We start from the raw sequence: 23,135 nt of genomic DNA on the forward strand, positions 1-23,135 counted from the left end.
AAATTTAAATAAAAAGTTGATAGTTATTGATAAAATGTAACTAAATAAAGTTAAAAAGTTAAGAGTCTAAAATGTAACTAAGTTAAGTTAAAATTATTTAACTTTCCAACTTTTTAACTTAACTTTTAGCTTTTTAACTTGGCACTACCCAACCCTGGTTATAAGTAAAGTAATATACCTTAGTATTGCCAATAAGTGCCATTGCTAAACAAATTCTTCTTCGTGTACCAAAGGAGCAAGATTTCATTTTCGTATCCTTCACATACTCTAAATCCAACTGTTTTAATAACTTTAGTGATTCCTTATAAGCATCTTCATAAGTCATTCCTTTTATCTGAAGTAAGAATTGCTTTATTGAACACATTTCTCTAACACTTTTAAAATTTGTTCCGACGTAATCAAAGTTCTAACAATAGTTTTGATCATATCGATACGTTAATTACATAAATACATTGTATTTGAATACATAAATAAAAACCAATAACAGTTCTGATTGAAATATTCATTTTATGATCGAAGAATCATTTCTGATAGAAAAAAAATAATATAAAAAAAAATTAAAATAATTTGCTAATTTAATTTTACATTTAATATTTAACATTTTCTATGTAAAATATAAAACATATGGTTAATAAATAATAATAAATAAATAAGAGCTGCTGTTAATAAATTTTTATATATTGCGTATATATATTGTGATTCACGCGATAACTTGAGCACTATCCAAATCTGAACATATAATGTGTGTGGAAATATATTGCGCCACTGTTATTTCATATAATGTTAGTTAAGTAAATGCATTATTATGTTTTTCTCTCCATCTTGTCTAATAGTGAATGGTAAATTAGTAGGTAGCCCAGGAGAGAGAAACAAACAGTTTGCTTTCAAATATCAAATCAGGCAATTAGGAAAATAGTATTAGCAAACTGGTTCTTATTTAGATCAATATGCTTATTTAACATATTTTTTATATGTAAATTTAGCCAACGTTATTAGTTCTAAATTTTTAAACGCTTATAAGAAAAACTTAGATTTTAATTAGAAAGATCTACATAACTTGATATTTTATATGTTAAATAATAATAATTACAGTATTAAAATATTCATTTTAGATTGGTATCGTTATGCTTGATATGTAAAAAATTAATTGTCGCTGTCGTTTTTTAATAACAAAGGATATTTACCATACCAAATATATAGAGATGCTGAATCGTCGTCAAGTAATTTACCAATATATTTTCCTGCGGACAATAACCAATTGGATATATAGAACTTTCATTTTCCAAGTAAACGTGGCCATGAGTTGGTTTGTACATTCCTATTACATATAACAAGTTTCATCAATATCCTCGAAGGCCAAAGTCAGTGATGTGAAATAATTTTTTTTATACCGATTATTATCTTTAACAAACAACTTTTGCCGGCACCATTGTGACCCAGAATAACACTGAATTCTTGATTATAAAAATCGATTGTTACATCGTTTACAGCTGTAATACGTTCGCCAATCCTACCAAATTCCTTTCGAACACATCTCACTCGAATAGACGGCTATTGTTCATATAAATAAATTATACAAAAATTCAGCTAAGATAAATAGCCAATTAAGATATAAATAATTATTAATATTTTATAAGAATTATTTTGTCTGGACTCAAATGGCAAATTATATAATAATAATAATAATAATCTCCCTCTTAAAAATAATATGAATGTTAAGATGTTTTTATTATTGTATATTACTGCTTTTGAATTAGGTATTTAACACATCATAAAAATTATATGTATGCTGCATAATTTTTACTATACATATAGTTAGTTCAAATAGATATTACAAATATTTGTATGTATACTTGAAAAATGTGGCGATATTTATAGTCCGATCTTATATTCAAGATTGTTTTAAGTACAATTTCGAGACACTGTACGATTATTTTGTTGGCTGAATAGAATATTAAGACTGTGCATGACCAAACTTTAGATTTTAACACCATTTGTACCTTTATGTATGATGGTGTGTGCTCCACTGCTGACCAGTTAGTTGATCCTCGGATAATTAAATCATTGTCATCATAAACAGGTTTCTACGAAATATACTTATATTTATTACTTATAAAAGTTATATAAATTAAATTGTGTTTCCAAAAATATAAAATATGAATCTAACTTTATAGAGAATACTATCACGCACTAATATCACTTATATAAGATAATTTAAAGAGTAATAATATATTAGAGTTATAAATTCCTTATTTACTTTGAATAAATAGTACCAAGGCTTTGCGCTGCCAAATTTTCCTGGGTTAACATTATCTAAGTATACCGCTAGTAAATACCAAAAAATAATATGTAATATCCAAACAAATAGAATCAAGCTAATAGAAATTTTTTCTGCGGCGTGAACGATATTGTGGGCATCTCGTAGTGTTATCAGCTCAGAAAGCCATCGCGGCCATAAGTATGAGGTAGGACCAATGTAATTGCGCGGTTTTACTTGTGTGTGTTGCCAGATGTTTCTCAAATTTTCGCTATAGTCATCTATCAGTGTAAAAGTCATAATGACATAATGTATACTTTACAACTAATGCATGTTATTTATTATTTATATAATATATGTGATGTGATTAATTTTGTGCTCATGGAATCTTTACAGGTTTTTAAATTATAAGTATATGATTATATAAATTTATATTATTATAAAAATTTATATATTATAAAAATAGCAAACGTATTACTTTTTTAGCAGAACCTTGAAACATAATTATTAGTTAAAAGATCAGGTTATGATCAGTCAGTGATTTAAGTATTGTAGTAAATACAGCTTTGGCGTATAATTTATACGCTTCAATAACTCGCTCAGGAATGTGCGTTTCGTAACGTATATAATTCTGTGTTTTACATATTTGCTAGTAATTTATATTTTGCACTTGCATTAGAAAAATTTTTTAATAACGAATGTGAAAGGAGTTTTATTTATAAAAAGAAATATGTAAATATATATACAAACAAAAATTGATTATTTGAATAAATAATGTAAATATAAATAAAATATTTCAATTAAGTCATTCTTTTCAACAATTGCCATATTATTTACATTAAAATCATATAATAGATTGAATCACCGAAATTCGTGTAAGTCGTGAAGGCTACTATTCCATAAAGCAAACCACTATGTGGCAGAATCAGTGAACTAATCCTCCATAACATAGATTCTGTTATCAAAAACTGATCCAGAACGATAGTCAAGTGCGTCAAAAAGAGCCAAAACAAAACCGATGTAAGCAATGCTTTCGTAGCTGTAATAAAATGATGTGCAATAAGGATTAGGATTTTTAAAAATAAAAGTTGCATGTACCTACTTATAAAAAAATATATACAGGGTGTTAGTTAAGTATGTTCCCAAACTCAACAGAGTGATTCTTTGGTTTATTTCAAGTAAAAAAGTCCATATAAACATGTGTCCTAACCGACTTAGTTTCCGAAATAAAAAAATTTAAACGTGTAGTAATAATCTGTTTATTTGAAAGAAATACAACTTGAACTAGTCAAAAACTAGTCAAAAACAGAAAAACAAAAACAGGCTTCAGTTCTTCTGACGAAATAAAACAATTAGATGAATTGTTGAAAATGTCCACTTTGCGCCATGATATATCCATCGAGCTTTCTTCTGAAAGATTGACGTACATGCTCAAAGATACCAGGTGTGTTACGTATTGTCTCGCATAAAGAAACTATTCGATTCCTCAAATCATTCTCATTCTCAATTGGGGTGGTATATACCAATGATTTCAGATGCCTCCAAAGGAAATAATCCAAAGGATTTAAGTCTGGTGATCTAGGAGACCAAGATTGAGTTCCTGCTCGACCTATCTAACGATTATTGTACAGGGTGTTGCAGATACATACTAGGCAGTACAGCGGGTTGCGCGGCAAACTTTGCATGGCCAAGCGTGGTTTAATAGACAATGACAGTGACTTTATACATTATAAAGTTTATACTACAAAGTTTTATTATTTATGTTATAAAGTCATTGTCATTGTCTATAAAACGCGTCTGCCCATGCAAAGTTTGCCACACAACCCGTCGTACTGCCTAGTATGTATCTGCAACACCCTGTACATCCTATCCAAATATTGACGAACTGTGATGCTGAAGTGGGCTGGAGCGTCATCATGCATGAACCACATTGTATGTCTCATCATGAGTGGCACTTCTTGTAAAAGTTGAGGTAGATCTTCTTCAAGAAATTTCCGATATAATACACCATCAAATCTTAATGGAAGAAAGTAGGGCCCAATTAAGAAATCATCAACAATATCAACCCATACATTCAATGAAAATTGTTGATGGAACCTAGATTCGATTATCGTGTATGGGTTATCGTCACTCCATAAATGGTTATTATGAAAATTAATAATTGCGTTTCTGGAGAAGTTAGCCTCGTCGGTGAAGAGAACTTGAGATAAGAATTGAGGATTTTCTTCTAGTTTCTGAAGAATCCATTGACAAAAAGCTAGTCTTTGTGGGAAATCACATGGTAAAAGTCTCTGTACACGTTGAATGTGATAAGGATATAACTGTTGTTCTTTCAAAATTCTCCAGATGACATAATTACTCACATTTAATGTCCTAGCTATTTTCCTTGTGCTTGTTTCTGGATGTGCTTCGATTTCGTTAAGAACGGCTTCCTCTAGTACTGGTGTTCTAACTGTCATAGGCTTTCCAAGATCAATAGTATTCCTTACGAAAGAACCCTTTTCTCGAAGATAGCGGTGAATATTCGCAAATGTTTTATGACATGGTAAATTGCATTGGGGATATCTTTTTGCATAAATACGCCTCGCCTTACCGTGAGTTACCATTTGCAAGACCGTAGGCAAAGTGCATATCTGCCATTTCAAAATTTGTAAACTTAGGCATGATGAAACCGATTTTAATGGATTGAAACAATTTGGCTAGAAAACGTATGTACAAGCTAACTGACCCGTAACAACATCAGGACTGAAGTCTATTTTTGATTTTGTGACTTTGACTTTGACTTTATCACTTTGTTTACGGTTGTGCGAATAGTAACTCACATGAAGCAAGGCATTTATGCAGGAAGATATCTCCAACGCAATTTATCGTTTCGTCAAACATTTGCGAACATTCACCTGTATTTCGGAAATTAAGTCGTTTAGGACACATGTTTATATGGACTTTTTTACTTGAAATAAACCAAAGAATCGCTCTGTTGAGTTTGAGATACTTAACTAACACCCTGTATATTGTATATACAAATTATATTAATATTGCGAGAGTATTGGATTAAGTTATCAATGAAGCTAATTTTTTGCATTCATGCATATAATGTGTTTTCCTTTTACTCACATATTTGAATGACTTACGATGGTCGAAAAGTGTACTGATGGTGAACATGACGAACATTGATAGTATATTGTACATCATGATAAATATAGCAATGACTAACGCGTTTGCAGCCGAAAACACAGAAAACAGGAGGATTGTGCATACAATCGTCACGGGTAATAGAATGATCATAAGATAATTGAGCCATCCGATATACAACATTGTAAAAGATATATTTGTTAATCTCATAAGACCCTAAAATAATATTTCTATTAATAACAGGTATTGTACGAAAACGTAAGAGAAATTAGTATATTAGCGAAAAACAAATTTAATTTTATTTAACAGAAGCACACTCTGAATCCAGTTTCTTTATCGTGAAGTGCTCTTCTTAACGTTGCTGCTGGCAGTAAAAGGAAAGCAATAACCATCACATAATAGATTATGCTTATGTTAGGTCGAATGACATACGGTAAAATTAAAAAATTGACTTTATAAAATGGAAATCGGCCAATAGTTAGCTGTAAAGAAGCCTAATCTTATCAATAGCTTTTTACATTCTGCTTACAGTTATCAATGATATCAGTTTTGTTGCAATTTCATTATTTCAAGTACTTACATTATCAGCGATCTTTGGTAGTGTCGGATTTGTCCACATCTCCACAAAAGATTTCTCAATCGCAATTTGCAGAGCCATGAAACCACTTAATATATATGGATCTTCGACGAGAAACATTAAACAATTTATTAAATATTTTAGTCACTTGTGCTTAATGCATATATTACATTACATAAAAAAATTAACTTGACTGTATACTTGTTATAATTATATGTTAATAATTAGTATTTAATATAAATTAAATTTAAATATAAATTTAAACGATTTATATTTAATGTAAATAATGATTTTTAAGTGCAAAATGTGTTTCAGTGTAAAATTCACTTTAAGAATAACTTATGAATTAATTTAAGATTTATGTGTAGCTATGTTTACTTATGAAAATATATTTAGGATACCCTTATAGGCAGGGTCTTCCTCATGCATCATAATCATTTGATTCTCGCCTATTTCAGATGAACGTATTTTATATTCTAAGACCTTTGGCTTTCTAGATGTGAGCTTATCAATCTCAAATATTGCCCACAGTACTTTAGAAGTGTCATTTTTTGCGTAACGTGAATGTACAAGGTTAATTTCGCTGTCGGCCGCTTGAACTGATATGTATTATAATATGTAGCCTTTATTTAATCTCTTTCATATAAGCACGTTTGAGATATTATCTTACTATTTGTATGAAGCATTTTCATGGCTTTCAGCATTAATTCATCTATAAATGCATTTCTTGGTGCATACCAGCATTGTACATCATTTGGCAATTTTGTTAGAATATCATTGCGACTGTATTGATCTAAATCCTTTAGATAAAATATAAGAGATATTATATACACTTATTAGAATATACAATTATTAGAATATTAAAACAGTTATTAAATATTTAGCATAAACATGAGTAATTTGTGTATAAAAATTATATAGTGTAACATATTATTCTGTATTTATTATTCTATAAATTATACTGCAATGCAATTTAATATCTAATGAAACAGGTGTTTCTAAAACCACAATAGATATAGAATAATTTTTAGGATCCGGATGTTCGAGCGCGATCCCGGGTCGGGATCTACTGCTAAACGGAGCACCACTGCTAGTGAGTCGAACGCTCGCTGAAATGAGATAGCACTGAAGGAGACTCAACGTCCGCCGATCTCGGATCTATATCAGCTAGCATCGCGCGCGATCTTGAACGTAAACACAAAGCGCAGTGAGAATTTTCTACATTAGTTCGAGATTATTTTTTGTGTACAGATTTTGGCATTTTAAAGAAAAAATGTCTTCGAACGATATCCAAGTAATATAAAAAAATCTTCTCCGCGTTTTATTAATGTTTACGTTTTTTCAACAGACCGCGTTTAGTGTATGTGTCAGTGAAAAAATGCTGTGCCCGCCGCGTCTAAATCCCACGACCGCACCGTAGCCGAAATCATCAACAGAGATCGATTACGATCGGTGGACGTCGGGTCTTCTCGAGCGCTATCTCATTTCAGCGAGCATTCGACTCACTAGCACGCAGTGATGCTCCGCGCGCGACCCGGGATCGCGTCCGAACATTCGGGCCCTAAATTAATTTCAATATTAATTAAAAATGAAAAGAATAACATAAAATTATAATATAGAAATTATTAAAAATAAGAATCAAGTTATATATTAGTCTCAAGATAAATATGTTTATCCAACTTTACAATTGCCAGTGAGACTACCTGTGAATGAAGAGCATGCGGTTCAAACATCAAACGTATCTGTAATGAAAAGACAATGGCTATAATTATCTCCAGTGCAGTGGTTATAGGGTTATGTAGCCTCATAAGCACGGCTTTCCACATAAAAATCCGCCATTTCGTCCTAAATCTTCTCAATTTTGGATGTCTGATGATTTCTCTTATCCTCAGCATCTCGGCTCTCACCATAAGATAAAATCTTTTAATCAAATGCTTACGCGGCTATTTTGCGGTCTGTTTAGTATAAAGAGAAAGAGAGAAAGTAAGTGCGTTTTCCGCATAGCCAAGAAACCGAGGATTCCTTGACAGCTGCTTCTATGCAAGAATCAGTAATATTTTCTACGAGAAAACAATGAGGCACTATCAGAGTTAATCAAAATTACGCAGAAACAAAGTAGGCGCTTCTGACAAATTTTCAACGGCGCGAATTGACCGAAAAAGAATTGACCAGTTGCATCGTGACGTGACTGAATAGTTCAAATCATGAAGAACATTTCTATACCATGATTCAAATTATGGCTCAAATATGATTTGTCAATTCTTTTTTCGTTCGAGATCTCGGAGATTTTGGAGCGATTTCTAACATTGTGCACTCTAAATTTTTGGGAGTGAAATTTCACTCCAAGAAAAGTGATAGTTGCGCCAATCCGACAAGGAGTGAACTTCACTTCACTCCTCCAGGAGTGAATTTCTTAACCTGACCTAAAAAATCAACTTTAATGATTAATATCTCGTTTCGCGAGACAGAGCGACGCTTTCTTCTGCCATATTCGTTCATTTTGTGCAAAAACACGTCGAACGAGCCTAATAATTTTTAGATTAGACGTAAGAAGGCTAAACTTAATATTTATCAAAGTGAAGTTTCAGTCTCTCCTTTCAGAGAGTGAAATGTATTCACTCTCCACATAGATTGAAAATTGACTCCCATTTGGAGTGATTTTTCACTCTCTAAGAGTGAAAATTTCACTCCTGTCGGACTGGCGCAACTATCACTCTTTGTGATAGTTTGGGAGTGAAATTTCACTCACAAAAATTTAGAGTGTGGACACAGGCTTAAGAAAAATAAATTGCGATTTCAAGAATTCAGCATTTTAACTCACAAAAATCGAAGTTCTTTAAATGGTTACACTATTTTGAAACTTTGAAAAATCAAAATTTTTTTCGCTTAAATGATAATTTATACATGTAAAAATATAACTCCATTAGTTGGAATCGAAAATTCGAAATATTTGCAAAGTTGTAGCTGATTCTTTAAAGCGCGTTCCCTCGATTGGCGCACCGCACGCGACTCCGAAAGTTCGGAGCAGCTGATTCACCAGAAAAGACATAGTAGCAATAGGTAACTATAAATATCAGTAGAAATTTTGGCTACCCATTATATAACTCGGGTAGCGTCAGTACACAGCTATTTTTCAGTGTAAATAGATATGCCAAACAGCGCTTGACGATTCATGCTGGAAAATCCGTTATCACGTTTGAAAATATATTTGTTACGATGAAAGGCGATAAAAGAATAGTGTATACCACAAAAAAAGATTGTAAAACTAGTACTACACGTGCTAGCAGATGCCTATAAGCTGTAACTGTTATAACTTCTGCATGAAAGCGGACGCTCAACGCATCAAAGTAGCGTGTTCTTTAACCGAAGCGGAAAAAAAGGTTCATAGTTTTAAAATCAGACCGGAAAGAGGCTGAAGAGGTTTATGTCAATATTTTGAAAAACAACTGTATGGCGCAAACATTGCAGACTAAAGGTAATTTTTACATTTTTTAATTTTATATATGAAAAATCGTAGGTATTGGAAAACTTTAAACGCGTTTTTCTTAAAACGACATTTTTCTAATCAGTGTACATCATAACTTTCACAATTTTCATTTTATTCACTTGAAACTTTCAGAGAATATTCTTTTGTTAATTATCTAAAGAAGTACGTAGCGATTTTGCGATTAATTATAAACTATTATTGTTATTACACGGAAAAAAAAGATTTGCTAAAACAGTTAAAAACTTCATTGATTTAGCAAATCTACATCCGTAATATAGGCACAGCCAGTTTTCTATGTTAAAGTAGCAAATTTGTGTAGCTGAATTAAATTAAAGATTGTAACTAATCATATTTGTTCTAATAGCATAGCAAATTTGTTAATACAGCAAAGATAACTTTCTGAAGAAATGAATCTATTATAAAGGTCAACATTTGTAACAAACATGCTAACTAAGATAGCGCATACTTTTGCTGCTATAATAAAGAAACTTATTACATTAGCAATCTTCATTGTAGCAAAGAATTGGTTGCTCTAACAATTCAAGTTAATTAAGACAACAAATATTCTGATAAATACAGTTTGGTTTTTATTTTAATACAATAAAAAAAATGCAATTCTTGAATTATTGAATAATACAACAATAAACGTATATACAATTTTTATTTAAAGTGTTACTTAAACGTATTAAGCTGGATCTTCATAGTACGCAGAATGCGGTTGCAAGGTTAGAACCTAATCTAACCTAATTATACGTCACATATAGGTTCTGGACATAAACACAGGATGCACTAAAGTTAAATTTTCGCGTTCTGCGTTCTGCGTCTTACAGCCGAAAATATGTGTGTTACGCAAGTCACACTATGTCTATAAGTTTGCAACTTGAGACCCGCGTTTAGCATGCTACGTAGATTAAAATACGTATTGCAAACATATTAAATTAGTTATTTCAACTGAATTAATTTGTTGCAATACAATGATAATATTACCAAAGATGAGTTTGTTATATGAGCATACTGATGACTGCTTACAGACATAAGTTCTTTGTTGAACCACCAAATTTTCTTAACTACAGATGTTGAATTCGCGTAGCAAGCTATAGCTTTGCTGAATCAGCAAATCTATTTTTTTCCGTGTAACATCTTTGTGTAAAATTTTTTGGTCATAAACCCAGATAGCAACGTGTCTGTCTTGTTGTTGGCATGTTGTTTGCTAAGCATGCATTGCTAAGTATGTATTGCTACTAGAAATGCGGTAACTGAGTTCTCATTCGTTGGCAACTTGATGCCTTCACGATCTGATAATATTAAGTAGCAACTTGCCAGCAATTTGCTGACAACTTTAAACTCATCATTATCAAAATTTGTACTATTCATCAAGTTGCCATAATAATATGCAGCATCATACAATGCTGTCGTATTGCCGACAACGCACGATAATATTGACGCAGCTATTTTGCTGTTAAACTGCTGACAATACATATACACATTGTTCGTGCGATTTTACTGAGACATGCTTTGCTATCTGGGAATGTTTGTTTTGGTAAAACTGCAAAAAAGGAGAGCACCCGCGATGACCTTGACATATGTCGTCAAGGTCATCACCCTGATTAATTTCCAATAAGTTTTAGTCGTCGCTCGTCATTCGTTAAAAAGTTATTAACAAAACAAGTTTGAAAAAATAACGTTTTATTTCTGCTATATATAGTATTAGAAACTATCCTACATCCTTCCTTGCTTACGTAATGACTTTCCACGTAAAGCAACTCCCATCCCACCTCCCCTCCCTCTGCTTGGGAGGGAGGAGGAGGGCACTTCCGCATGAAGCAACTTTCCAAGTCTTGTTGGAGATCACCCAGGATCACGATTTTGAAAGTCACTTCGTGGAAGTCGTGCACCCCCAAACAGGGGGGGGGGGGGGGGGGGGGGGTTTAATCTAACCCTAACCTAACTCATTTTTTGGTGTGAGGTGGCCCTCATTTCGAGTGGAAGATTGTAAACCTAGTAAAACTATGCTTCTTGAATGTACAACTTTTCACGCGAAAATAAAAAATGGGTTGGATTAGGATTAGGTTTTTTAATGCGAAACGACTTTCATTCCACCACTGAATTCACACATACACTTTTTCCTAGATAGCACATTATATTCTGAGAATATTTTGAGAATATATTAAAAAGGTCACGTCTGATATTCGTATGATATTTCTATGTCCGCAGCAACATTATTCGCAGTATATCCTCAGAATATCGTGATGAATTTCGAAAATTTTCCTTAAGAGTGTGTAAGAAATATCTATTAAAAATAATATTCTGTTAGAGAAGAATATTTTTAAGATATTTCTTACATACTCTTAAGGAAAATTTTCGGATACACTACGAACAATGTTGCTGCGGACATAGGAATATCATACGAATATCAGACGTGACCTTTTAGTATATTCTCAGAATATAATGTGCTATCTAGGTCAACACAAAGCGAGTTCTATATAGGTTTACAACTTTCGTTATAGCAGAAATGAGACATTATTTTTTAAACTTTTTTTGTTAATTATTTTTTAACGAACAGCGAGCGATGGCTAAAACCTGTTGAAGGTTACTCAGGGTGATGACCTTGACATATATCAAAGTCAAGGTTGTCGGCGGGTGCTCCTCTTTTCTGCAGTTTTACCAATGTTATGTAGAAAATAAAAATTTTTGGTTTTTTGTTCTAGGTCAAACCGTTTCACAGTACTCTTGTATGTCGATTGGGCGGTTGCTGAAAACCAGCTTATTTCAATCAACTGCAGTGCTGCCACTTTGTTTAAAAAAATTTTTTTTTAATTTTTTTGATATACTTCAATACATGTATAATGAATACCTCTTTATTAAGATATTTTATCCTTTTTGCACAAAAAATTTCCAAAAATAGTCTTTTTTTAAGGGTCCAAAATGTAACCCATTAAAAAGAGTAGGATGGATAAATCACTTTATTTTAAACAAATATATAAAATGAGGCTCGAAAACATTTATCAGCGAAAAATATAAAAAAGCCCATCAGAGCTTACATTGGCTGTCCGGATGCACAGAAAACTCTTTATTTTCGTGCAAATGTATCAAAATGAATAAAATAAACGTTTCGACCCTTCAATTTAGGTCCTTATCAATATAGGCCCATATTCAGAACGCGCTTACAACGATGTTAGCACGCTAACATACCATACTTTACGTCACGCATATTATAGAATTTCAGAGATAAAAGTGCGCTTTTATCGATAAAAGCGCGTTCTGAATACGGGCCAACGAATATAAATTTAAATTACATAAGTAACTCAAATTCCAAGATAGTGATTCCCGACAATTTAGCTCATTCTTCCTTATCCAAATGCCAAATTAGCTATGTAATGAATAACCAAATGATTATCAAAAATATTAACTTATACATCTATGAATATGAAGATGCTTTTCCGAGTCAAACACTGGTGATTAGTGTGTAAATGAGTTTATTCGACAATTTCGTTATCATACGTTTTGATCCTCGCTTCGGATCCTTATCAATGTATAAAATTCAAGAACATATCATTATTCTTCCCGGAACGCTAATTACAGACATACATACTTGAATTATTACATGTTAAAAAATATATTTACCATAATAAAATGCAATAATACAACAATCTCAAGCATATTATACATGATAGAAATTATAATTTAATAACTTACCTGATAATATTGAACTTAGAAAATAATAAGTTATCGTGTGAAATGGCAGAACACATCTAAACACAAATGATATTTCTGTCTGTTCTCTACTAAAACAAAGTAAAGAAAAATTGAAGAGAGGGAAACTCATTGGTCGATAAATAAACATTCATAGTTCTTATCTAACAAATCTGTGTGTTCATTTGCATGTTTAAACTATTTTTTTGTTTATGAATATGAATTATTTCCGATATAAGTCTTTTGTCTAGAATATTTTCCTCATCAAGTATTTTAATATTATTCCAATCAAATTCATGAGAGTATTCTAATCGATATTCTGTAATTATTAAACGTTGTTGAGTGTTCCAATTGATGTGATTTTTATGTTCACCTATTCGTGTTTTTAATGTCCTGTTCGTTTGTCCAACGTATGTCACAATATCCATACAAATATTTTATATACTATATTTGTGTGCAACATCGTTTGTAATTTGTCCTTTTGTACCTTAATAATACTATTAAGTTTATTAATACTAATAATGGAAATGCTACTCTGATTGTTTTATACTTTTTAAAATAATTCTTTATTTTATTAGATATATTAGATATATCACAAACGGTATTGTAAAATAATATTGTTTATTATCTGTGTTATTGCTTTTATTAGTTGATTTTTTGTTCCATAAACTGAATTTTTTGTGCAACCTTTTTCTCAGGGAGGGCCTTGTTTGTCTACAAATTGATTGCCTACATCTCATTTGCCTACAAATCGACTGCCTACATGGTTTATTGTCTACAGCTCGATTGTCTACATGCACTTTTGAGCACAAATACAAATTTTAGGAATGGAATTACTTTTGCCTACATGTATTATTGCCTACATGAATTATTGCCTACAAGTATTATTGCCTATACAGATCGATTGCCTACACTTTTGCACACAAATAAAAATTTTAGAAACGGAGTTACTTTTGCCTACATGTATTATTGTCTACAGCTCGATTGCCTGCATGTATATATATTATTGCCTACGGTTCGATTGCTTACATACATTATTGTCTACAGCTCACATAACCTTACACGCAAAATGAGGGCTACCCATCGACATCTAGAATGGACCGCTGATGGCAATGGTGGGGGTAGAAAGACGATTAGAGTGAGAGGCAGGAATAATAAGATCGTTCTTTCTGTTTACTGAAGTCTGCTTGGTTGTTGTTAATCCAACAACTAATCAGGCTAGTTAGAAACAACAGTAACAGAGAAAGAACGATCTTATTATTCCTGCCTCTCACTCTAATCGTCTTTCTACCCCCACCATTGCCATCAGCGGTCCATTCTAGATGTCGATGGGGCTACCTCACACGAACAAATGGTTTGGTAGAGTTAGATTTTTTGGAATAATATTCCAAGCGGACACTGTCTACGCTGATACCTCACTGTTCACATGGCAGATTTCCTAAAAATATAAATTATTTTCTTACTTAACTTTAATTTTATATTTGCACGCCAAAGTGCTTGTAAGTAATCGAGCTGTAGGCAATAATACATATAGGCAATCGAGCTGTAGGCAAAAATACATGTAGTAGGTAAAAGTAACTGCTTCTAAAAATTTTATTTGTGCGCAAAAGTGCATGTAGGCAATCGATTTGTAGGCAAATGAGATGTAGGCAAAAAAGGTGCTGTAGGCAATCAATTTGTAGGCAAAAGGAGCCCTCTCTTTTTTTATAGTGTTAAAAATCAGATCCATTGGATAACTATTTTGTAATAATATTGTTATGATCATCTCAAAATTTTTTTTATAAAATATAGCATGAGATAAATGTAAAACTTTGTCAGTTAGACATATTTTTTGTATCAATGAATGTTGGGAAAAGTAATTCAAATATCGTCCTGATGATGTTGGTTTTTGATATGAATCGTATATAATGCTATCATTACATTTTATCAATGTTATATCCAAAAAGTTCAGCTTATCAATGCCCTCCTCTAATATAAATTTGAGTCTAGGATTATAACAGTTAAACGTGTTACAGAGTTCATTTGTCACACATTAATAAATCACAATGTGTGATTTATTAATTGTTAGCGCAACATCGTCAACGTAACGTACATACATATAAAGTTGGATGCGAAGTCAACTTGTTTAAACAATTAGATTGTAAGTCCTGTAAAACTATGTCAGCTATAATTGATGATAAAGGAGAACCCATCGGCACACCAAAAGTTTGTTTATAGTATCTGCCATTAAAAATAAAAAATGTAAATTGGAACACTACACAGCATTCCGTAATAACAGAATACAGAATTAGTCATCAGCATGATTTTGATAGGAAAAATGTTAAGATATTAGAAAGGATGCTTAATAGAAGATTGATTTCGGAAATAATCTATATAAAGCAACAGAAAAAGGGTTTGAATTTACAGAATAATACGTATTCTTTAAGTGCGAATTCATACAGCGACAAATCGCTGGCGACTTTCTCCCTCTACACATACATTGTGCTGAATCCGTAGTAGCGGCAACCAAAGACATAGGCCCGTATTCAGAACGCGCTTTTATCGATAAAAGCGCACTTTTATCTCTGAAATTCTATAATATGCGTGACGTAAAGTATAGTATGTTAGCGTGCTAACATCGTTGTAAGCGCGTTCTGAATACGGGCCATAGAGAACTATGTCTTTGGTCGCCATCCGTGTATCAAAATAGTCGATAGGGATGAGAGGGGTGATCCCGATTGATCACGGCTCGATTGGACACCACCAATCACAGCGACCAGGTGCCTAGGAGTTTTGTAGTCTCAAGCGCTGTGAGTGGCTCGTGTCCAATTGAGCTGTGTCCAACTGATTGTGAGTGCCACCCGATCGCGCAGTCCATTCTCTATGTCTTTGGCGGCGACAAATCGCCAGGAAGTTCGTTCTGTCTCAACTGCAGCGATAAGTCGACACATCTGATTTTGATAATTACTCAGTTTACCCTCTCGCTCAAAAATCAATGAAATTAGGCTTATTCGACGCGGTTTTGCATGAAATGAAAGAATCTGGCAAAAATAAGCATCGCTCTGCCCCGCGAATCGAGATATTAAGCGTTAAAGTTAACGATTATTGAGGTTAGGAAATCTGTCAGCCGTGAAATACTGGCGAAATACTGCGATGCAAGCATGCGCTACGGACGTTTTATGACATTTTCATATTCTACCCCATTCGAACGTATTGTCACCTTCATTTTCATCAATTTTCAGTGCTCTTTCTACTGTATATACATATATTGGCTGCGTTCAGCAGAGAAAGCAGCTATACAACTGTTGTAAAATTCTTATATATGATTGGTCTTGCCCTTAGTTCCTGATTAGCCACTAACTGCCATTAAAGTCGCTAGCGGTTTGTCGTCACATGAATAGGTACCGGCAGCAAAGCGACGGATATAGGCCTGTTCTACAATACGTCGTGTGTCGCTGTCGGATGTCGTTTCTCACTGTTGCGAGTCGACTGTCGACGTCGGTACAAAAGATGGTCAACTCTCATCTTTTACGACAACGACTCGACTGGATAAACATAACCTTTATTATTTTACGGTATCTTATCATGGAATCATTAACTGCAGATGAAATAATTATTGATATTGTTCGCGAAAGTCATTGCATATATGACAAACGTGATGTGGATTATAAAAACATTAAGAAAATGAAAGAAAAATTGCGAACAGTTATTCCGACATTCGACTCAATTGTAGAATGGCTTGTCGTATTCATATCCTACAGCCGACAGACGAGACGACAGACGACCAGCGACATCCGACAGCGACACACGACGTATTGTAGAACAGGCCTTAGCGCTGGCGACATTTTTTTCCCACTTCTCTCAAGTCGCCAGCGATTTGTCGCTGTATGAATTCGCACCAGTGTTGCCAGATTCTGGCGAAGCAGTTTCCCTATTGGGACATGAAAATTTCCCTAGTTTTCCCTAGTTTTCCATTTAATTCATAAAATTTTTGTTTTTTCCAAATTTTCCACTAATTTCCCAAATTTCTCTTAAATTCACAAAATTTTTGTTTCTTTACAAATTTTATTCAAATAAAATCATGAATTATTTTTTATTAATGTATTACAATTTGGAATTATAATAAATATGAAACAGAACACACATATAAAGGAAAATATATAATAAGTACTATAAATTAATGAATAATATATTTTTATTGTACATTTATTAGATTTAAAAAAAACAAATAATCATTTTCTATGATTTTAACATAAATCTAATACTAATAAATCTAATAATGTATAAGGATAAACTGGATAGAGACTCTATAACAAAGTTAAGCTACATGCACTTTTATTAAACCAAGAGTAAAAAAGAAGAATGAAACAAAAGTAAAAAAGAAGGAAAACAAGAATGAAAAAGGAGTCTATATACTGTTTCTTTTTATACTATTTCTTTTTATATACTATCTCATTTTAAATTATACTATCTTACTCATTTTATGTACACACGTTAATGCCTTAACATGCTTTTTCATGCCTTCTCCAATACGCGTGCAACTTCGGATGTTAAGGCATTTGTGTCCCCGTGCGTATGTACTTCTTCTTTTTCTTCTTAATTAACTGGTACATACCTGCACACACGCCTACACCTGTCTCAGGAAGATCAACGATAAGAGCACGGTTAAAATCAGTTACATTTTTCAAAAATATGATGTAACACCTGAACCGAAATAAAAACATGTCCGACCTGAACGCCATACGCCGATATGCCCCAAGCCCAAGTCAATCAGCGCGATTCGGACACGTGGTGAGTTGTCACCTACTTATCAACCGAAACCGAGCATAAAACAAAATTTTCATTTACTGTTAAAAATCCCTAAATTTTAACTTATTTTCACAAAAAATCCCTTTTTCCCTATTTCATTTTTTTTCTTGTAATTCTCCCTAGGTTTAGGGAAATTCCCTAGCATCTGGCAACACTGATTCGCACCTTTTCAGATCCACTACATATGAATTTGTTTATGGAATTGTGACGTTTCCCTCCCTTTGTTCTTATTTTTATTCATTTGGCTGTTCATTAAGCCGTAATCACACTACAGGCTCCCGACTCTGACTCTTGACTCCCAACTCAGTCGATCGAATAGAGTGATTTCTATTCTCGAGTCGGCAGTCAGAGTCGGCTGCTGCCTTGCTGTGATTGGTAGAATGATAGTCGGGAGTCCGAGTCAGTAGTCGAGTTAGAGTCGGGAGTCTGTAGTGTGATTACGGCTTTACATAGCTAATTTAGCATTTGGATAAGGAAGAATGAGCTAAATTGTTGGGAATCACCATTTTGGAATTTACGGTACTTATGTAATTTAGATTTATAATCTATATTGATAAGGACTTAAATTGAAGGGTCGAAACGTTTATTTTATTCGTTTTGTTATACATTCGCACGAAAATAAAGAGTTTTCTGTGCATCCGAACAGCCGATGTAAGCTCTGATAGGCTTTTTTATATTTTTCACTTTATTTTTCTAGATTTTATTTTTTTCTATAATTTGAAAAAAAGGAGTAATAAATTTACTGATATGAATAAATTCCGAGTCGATTTGCGATACATATTATAAATCCTTACATGTATCGATGTCATGGCTACGAAACTGTCATTAATCTGCTGACACAGTGTTCTTAAAACTACGTATATTCTTAACAACTTTCAGGATTTTTAAATAAACTGGTAGTCACCCCATCAACAGTGTTTCGTAGTAGGAAGGAAAGTGATTGGCGAACATTACGGTCTGCTGAAACTTGCGTCACAAAATCGTGGTGCGTTTGCGAGATTTACGAACGGATTTTTCCATTCATTTTTACTATTTTTTTATTTAGGAATTTTTAGATTTGTGATATATGTTTAGATTTTATTCGTAATACATTTTTAAATATTCATCAAGAAATCGCAATAATTGCGATTAAAGTAATTTTATTATCATGAAGAAATTTCTTTCTTTTTTAACATACAATTAAATGTGAAATTTTTAATTGACGAGATAATTGTAATAATGATTAATGAATTTTATCTGTTTTTATCTATTAACAAGTTTGACATATTTAGGTATATTTTTATGAACTATTCCAAGATGAAGATTATCCAACATATTTTCAAAGACATTAAATTGCATCGACTATTTCTGGATCTTTCTCTTTTGTCGGCAAAGATAAGTCTGGCGATGATAATGGCAACTTTCAGAATGATTGTACCGTGTTCCATGAAACGTTTAATAGGAGAAACCGTTCTTGTAAGCTTGTTTTGCTTTTTATCAAACTGAAGAAAAGTTGCAATGATTTTAAATCCTTAAAATTTAGAATACGTAAATATTTTTAAAACTATTTTATTCACATCGAAATTAGATCACTGGAGCCGGCCATGGACTTGGCCGCGAATTAGCGATTCAGTTGTCTTTGATGGGTTGTATAATTGTTTGTTGGGACAATGATATCGATAATAATCGATCAACAATGAGAGAAGTGTCGAAAAATGGCGGAGAGGTAAGTATACATTTAATTTTCATTTAAATTGCATTTTGTTTTTGATTTTTAATACAATTTTTTGGAAGAGATACAATCGGATGTTATAAAAAAAAAACATGCACGTAACTATTTTTAGGTCTATGGTTTTGTGGTCGATATCTCGAAAAGAATGGAAGTGCGTGAGACAGTGAGATTAATGAGAAAAGTCGGTGTGCCAGATATCACAATGCTCATTAATAATGCAGCTCTATTACATCATAAGCCATATCTAAGTTTTGATCCGGACGACGTAGAAAAGACATTTAACGTTAACGTACTTTCAAATTTTTGGGTATGCACTTATGCCATTAAATCATATTCTATAAATTATATCTATTTAATTAATAAATACTTATTAAACATTTTAAATATGGATAATTTCAAAGTTATTTTGTAAGAATTTCGCTTAATAATAACAATACACACACACACACACACACACACACACTTCAAGTTTAATTACGTAATATTTTTATATAATAGATTACATAATAATTTAATAATAGATCACGTAATATTCTTATTTGTATTTTTAAATCAAGAATTCATTAAGTCTTTTTTTTTAAACTAATTGAGGAACGATTTCATCGAGGTATAAGATAATTTATAAAGTTAATAATTTTTTTGTTTTAAATAGACAATAGAAGCATTTTTACCTATGATGTTGATGAAAGGAAGCGGTCACATAGTAGCGATAAGTAGTATGTGTGGCATTTATGGAGTGTCGCAAAAGGTGGCATATTGCTCATCAAAATTTGCTGTGAGAGGTATTTTGTCAAAATTTTATTTATTTGTAGTAGAATTTTAATAAGTTTAATTCATAGGCCTTATGGAGGCTCTTCACGAGGAAGTACGATTAGATGAAAGAAAACCTAATATTTATTTCACAACGATATATCCATTTTATATTGATACAGGATTAGCGAAGGATCCCAAATACAGGTAAAATCACTTAGATTAAATTAATAATAGACGCTATTTTTTGCAAGACATTATAGCAAAAAAAACGTACATATTTAATATCCACATAATGTAATTATATCTCACTCATCATGAGATTGTACTCATCATGCTATCAATTAAACAAGTATTTTTTTTAACGAGTATACATCGACGATATCTATGATGAAATAGCGTTTCCGCGCAGACATCTTCCGGCCTGGTCGCGGTGATTCGCACGCAAACATTGTATTTACGAAACGAGTCGTCTTTATCCACTGCAACATAGCGTAATTGTATGGAATGTAATTAGCGCCCAGTAAGTGGAACGGTCTGATCCATGAAGTAATAATGAGATTAGAAAAAAAATATTGCACCTATGATTCACTATTTTTGACGCGATTTCTAGTTTTTATATGTTTAACATTATATTGAAAAGGAAACGGTTAAGGTTACATGGATGTAAAACATCTTGATGTATTACTTATTGTTAGAAAACTTTATTACGTCTCTCTTTTCTCGTGTAGCAGAAAGAAACTTACACACTTTTGAAATCAAATTTAATTAGATACAAAATCAAACGTTGATTATAGAAACTGATTACTTTAAGTGTGAGTTAATAATAAGAAAAGTATAAAAAATGAGTTTTTTTGTCCGTATAATATTATATAATATACTTGTTTATGTATTACAATGTGCATGATAAAGAATACTTGTTTTATATTCATGGTGTTAATAAATTAAAAATGAACTTTAATCTAGAATGAATTGCAGGTTTCCTTATATTTTCGGCGTTGTGACACCAGAGTACGCCGCCCGTGAAATAATTAAAGCAATTCGAAGAAACTATACCGAATATTCAATACCGCGATGTCTTTTTTCTTTAAATGCAATCAACAGGTACATATCGGAATCAAAAGTAGCGCAGTTATTATCTGTTTGATCACATCTATTTAACATTTAAATTTGTATATTGCTTTATATATAATCCATAAATGTTCACTCCTGATAATTATGTTGCATGATGAAATATTTATCATTTTTCTTTTTCTTCAGGATTGTTCCAGAAAGCGTAATGCGTTTGATATTAGACTTTTTAGCGAATGTCGATCGAAAACAGAAAGAAAAAGACACAATGAATGCGAAACTAGATTTGATAAAAATTTAGAAATTATACAAAGGTGCTATATTTTTTTTATTAGATATGAATTTTACACAATAGATAAAATGAAGTTTACCTGTAGTATATAATAATGTATTATTAGATTAATAAACATACATACGCGTTTCTATACATTTTACTTGCATTTATTATTAACAATTAATTTGACAATTTGATATTAAATGCTGATTTTTTTTATCTTTATGGTTAAACATAACGTTGTCCGATACTGTCGGAATTACTTGTTCTCTGCTTTGATAGCGCATTATGACTTATACGGATTGTAATAACTACTGCATTTTTTTTTAAATTCAACTCACAACAATTTGACTAAATAAGCTGTTAAAAAATTGTTGGTGAACAGAATAGTTTTTCAAAGAGGAAAAATGAGATTACCACTCGTTTGTCAATCACATTAAGCGATTTCTACATTACAAATTTCAATGGATTACGTATATTTTTTGAAAATAAGATGAAACACAGATGGAACATCCAATATGTATCAACATTTTTAATTTTACTAGATAAATTATATAATATTGTAATTTTGAATCCGATAACTTATGTAATATTATTATAATTTTTTGAATACGTCTTAATTGAGAATAACCCGATCAGCGTCGAAATGTTTGTTATTGTATTTTTTAATATTTATTTCGGAATATTAAATGTTCTTAATTTATTTTTAATGGGCTCGTAGTCCTTCTATTTATTTATATTGATTTATTCTAAGTGAGTCATATTATTAATTTATATATATAATTTTAATTTTATTTTTCCACGATATGTGTGTGTGTGTGTTGTGTGTGTGTGTGTGTGTGTGTGTGTGTATGAGTTGATGTAAACATATTACTACAGTACTTAATAAGAGGACCAGTGTGATTGACCTGAACTATTTGAAGGAAAAGTACAATGTTCTTTTAGAAAGTAAAATATATCAAGTGTGCAATCACAATCATGTTGTTATTGTCAGCCTATTCGGTTACGTAACTAACAAGTGTGTTAGCTTCGGTCAGTACATGAAATATTACATCTTTTGATTTATAACATGGGCTGCACCTATCTTGTAAAAATAATATTGTTTGAGTGCACCTTCGTTACTTCCGCGTTATTACTTCTTGCAACATAATTTACTCGATGTTCATATGTCATTTAACGTATACCCAAATGCGTGTACACATATGCAAAGTTTTTACTTATTTGCGGTCTGATAATTGATTGAATTCTTGAATCGCAGATCAATATTATTATCATCTATCTTTATACGCATTTAAATACTTTGAACATTTGTAATTTCAAGTGATATGCGATAATTTGTGTATAAGTGGAAACTAATATATTTACAACTTTTTTTTACATTTTGTATAAATGCAT

The 23,135-nt window shown here is 32.1% G+C and overlaps 2 protein-coding genes across 2 annotated transcripts in view; one reads left to right on the forward strand and one right to left on the reverse strand.

Moving 5' to 3' along the window:
* The window catches only part of LOC108764934 (ATP-binding cassette sub-family A member 2), a 30,257-nt gene extending 23,540 nt beyond the window's left edge, over positions 1 to 6,717 (reverse strand). Inside the window, exons 1-13 of the mRNA XM_018513340.1 lie at positions 6,705 to 6,717; positions 6,368 to 6,565; positions 5,970 to 6,070; positions 5,707 to 5,871; positions 5,389 to 5,605; positions 4,851 to 4,956; positions 4,140 to 4,741; positions 3,123 to 3,296; positions 2,258 to 2,538; positions 2,001 to 2,084; positions 1,392 to 1,551; positions 1,185 to 1,318; positions 179 to 334 (exon numbers count right to left, since the gene is read on the reverse strand). Of these exons, the coding sequence (XP_018368842.1) occupies positions 179 to 334; positions 1,185 to 1,318; positions 1,392 to 1,551; positions 2,001 to 2,084; positions 2,258 to 2,538; positions 3,123 to 3,296; positions 4,140 to 4,741; positions 4,851 to 4,956; positions 5,389 to 5,605; positions 5,707 to 5,871; positions 5,970 to 6,070; positions 6,368 to 6,565; positions 6,705 to 6,717 (2,391 nt within the window). The remainder of the gene's footprint in view (positions 1 to 178; positions 335 to 1,184; positions 1,319 to 1,391; positions 1,552 to 2,000; positions 2,085 to 2,257; positions 2,539 to 3,122; positions 3,297 to 4,139; positions 4,742 to 4,850; positions 4,957 to 5,388; positions 5,606 to 5,706; positions 5,872 to 5,969; positions 6,071 to 6,367; positions 6,566 to 6,704) is intronic.
* Positions 6,718 to 18,871: 12,154 nt separating this feature from the next.
* On the forward strand, positions 18,872 to 21,777 carry firl (firelighter). Its single transcript, XM_018513346.1, has 8 exons — positions 18,872 to 18,919; positions 19,206 to 19,389; positions 19,502 to 19,639; positions 19,758 to 19,952; positions 20,298 to 20,427; positions 20,485 to 20,602; positions 21,374 to 21,499; positions 21,656 to 21,777. The coding sequence occupies exons 2-8, from the start codon at positions 19,216 to 19,218 to the stop codon at positions 21,765 to 21,767; spliced, it is 993 nt and encodes a 330-aa protein (XP_018368848.1). The 5' UTR covers positions 18,872 to 18,919; positions 19,206 to 19,215; the 3' UTR covers positions 21,768 to 21,777.
* The last annotated feature ends 1,358 nt before the right edge of the window (positions 21,778 to 23,135 follow it).

The sequence above is a fragment of the Trachymyrmex cornetzi genome, unplaced genomic scaffold, assembly GCF_001594075.2.
Source record: "Trachymyrmex cornetzi isolate Tcor2-1 unplaced genomic scaffold, Tcor1.1 scaffold468, whole genome shotgun sequence".
In the NCBI taxonomy this organism is placed as follows: Eukaryota; Metazoa; Arthropoda; class Insecta; order Hymenoptera; family Formicidae; genus Trachymyrmex; species Trachymyrmex cornetzi.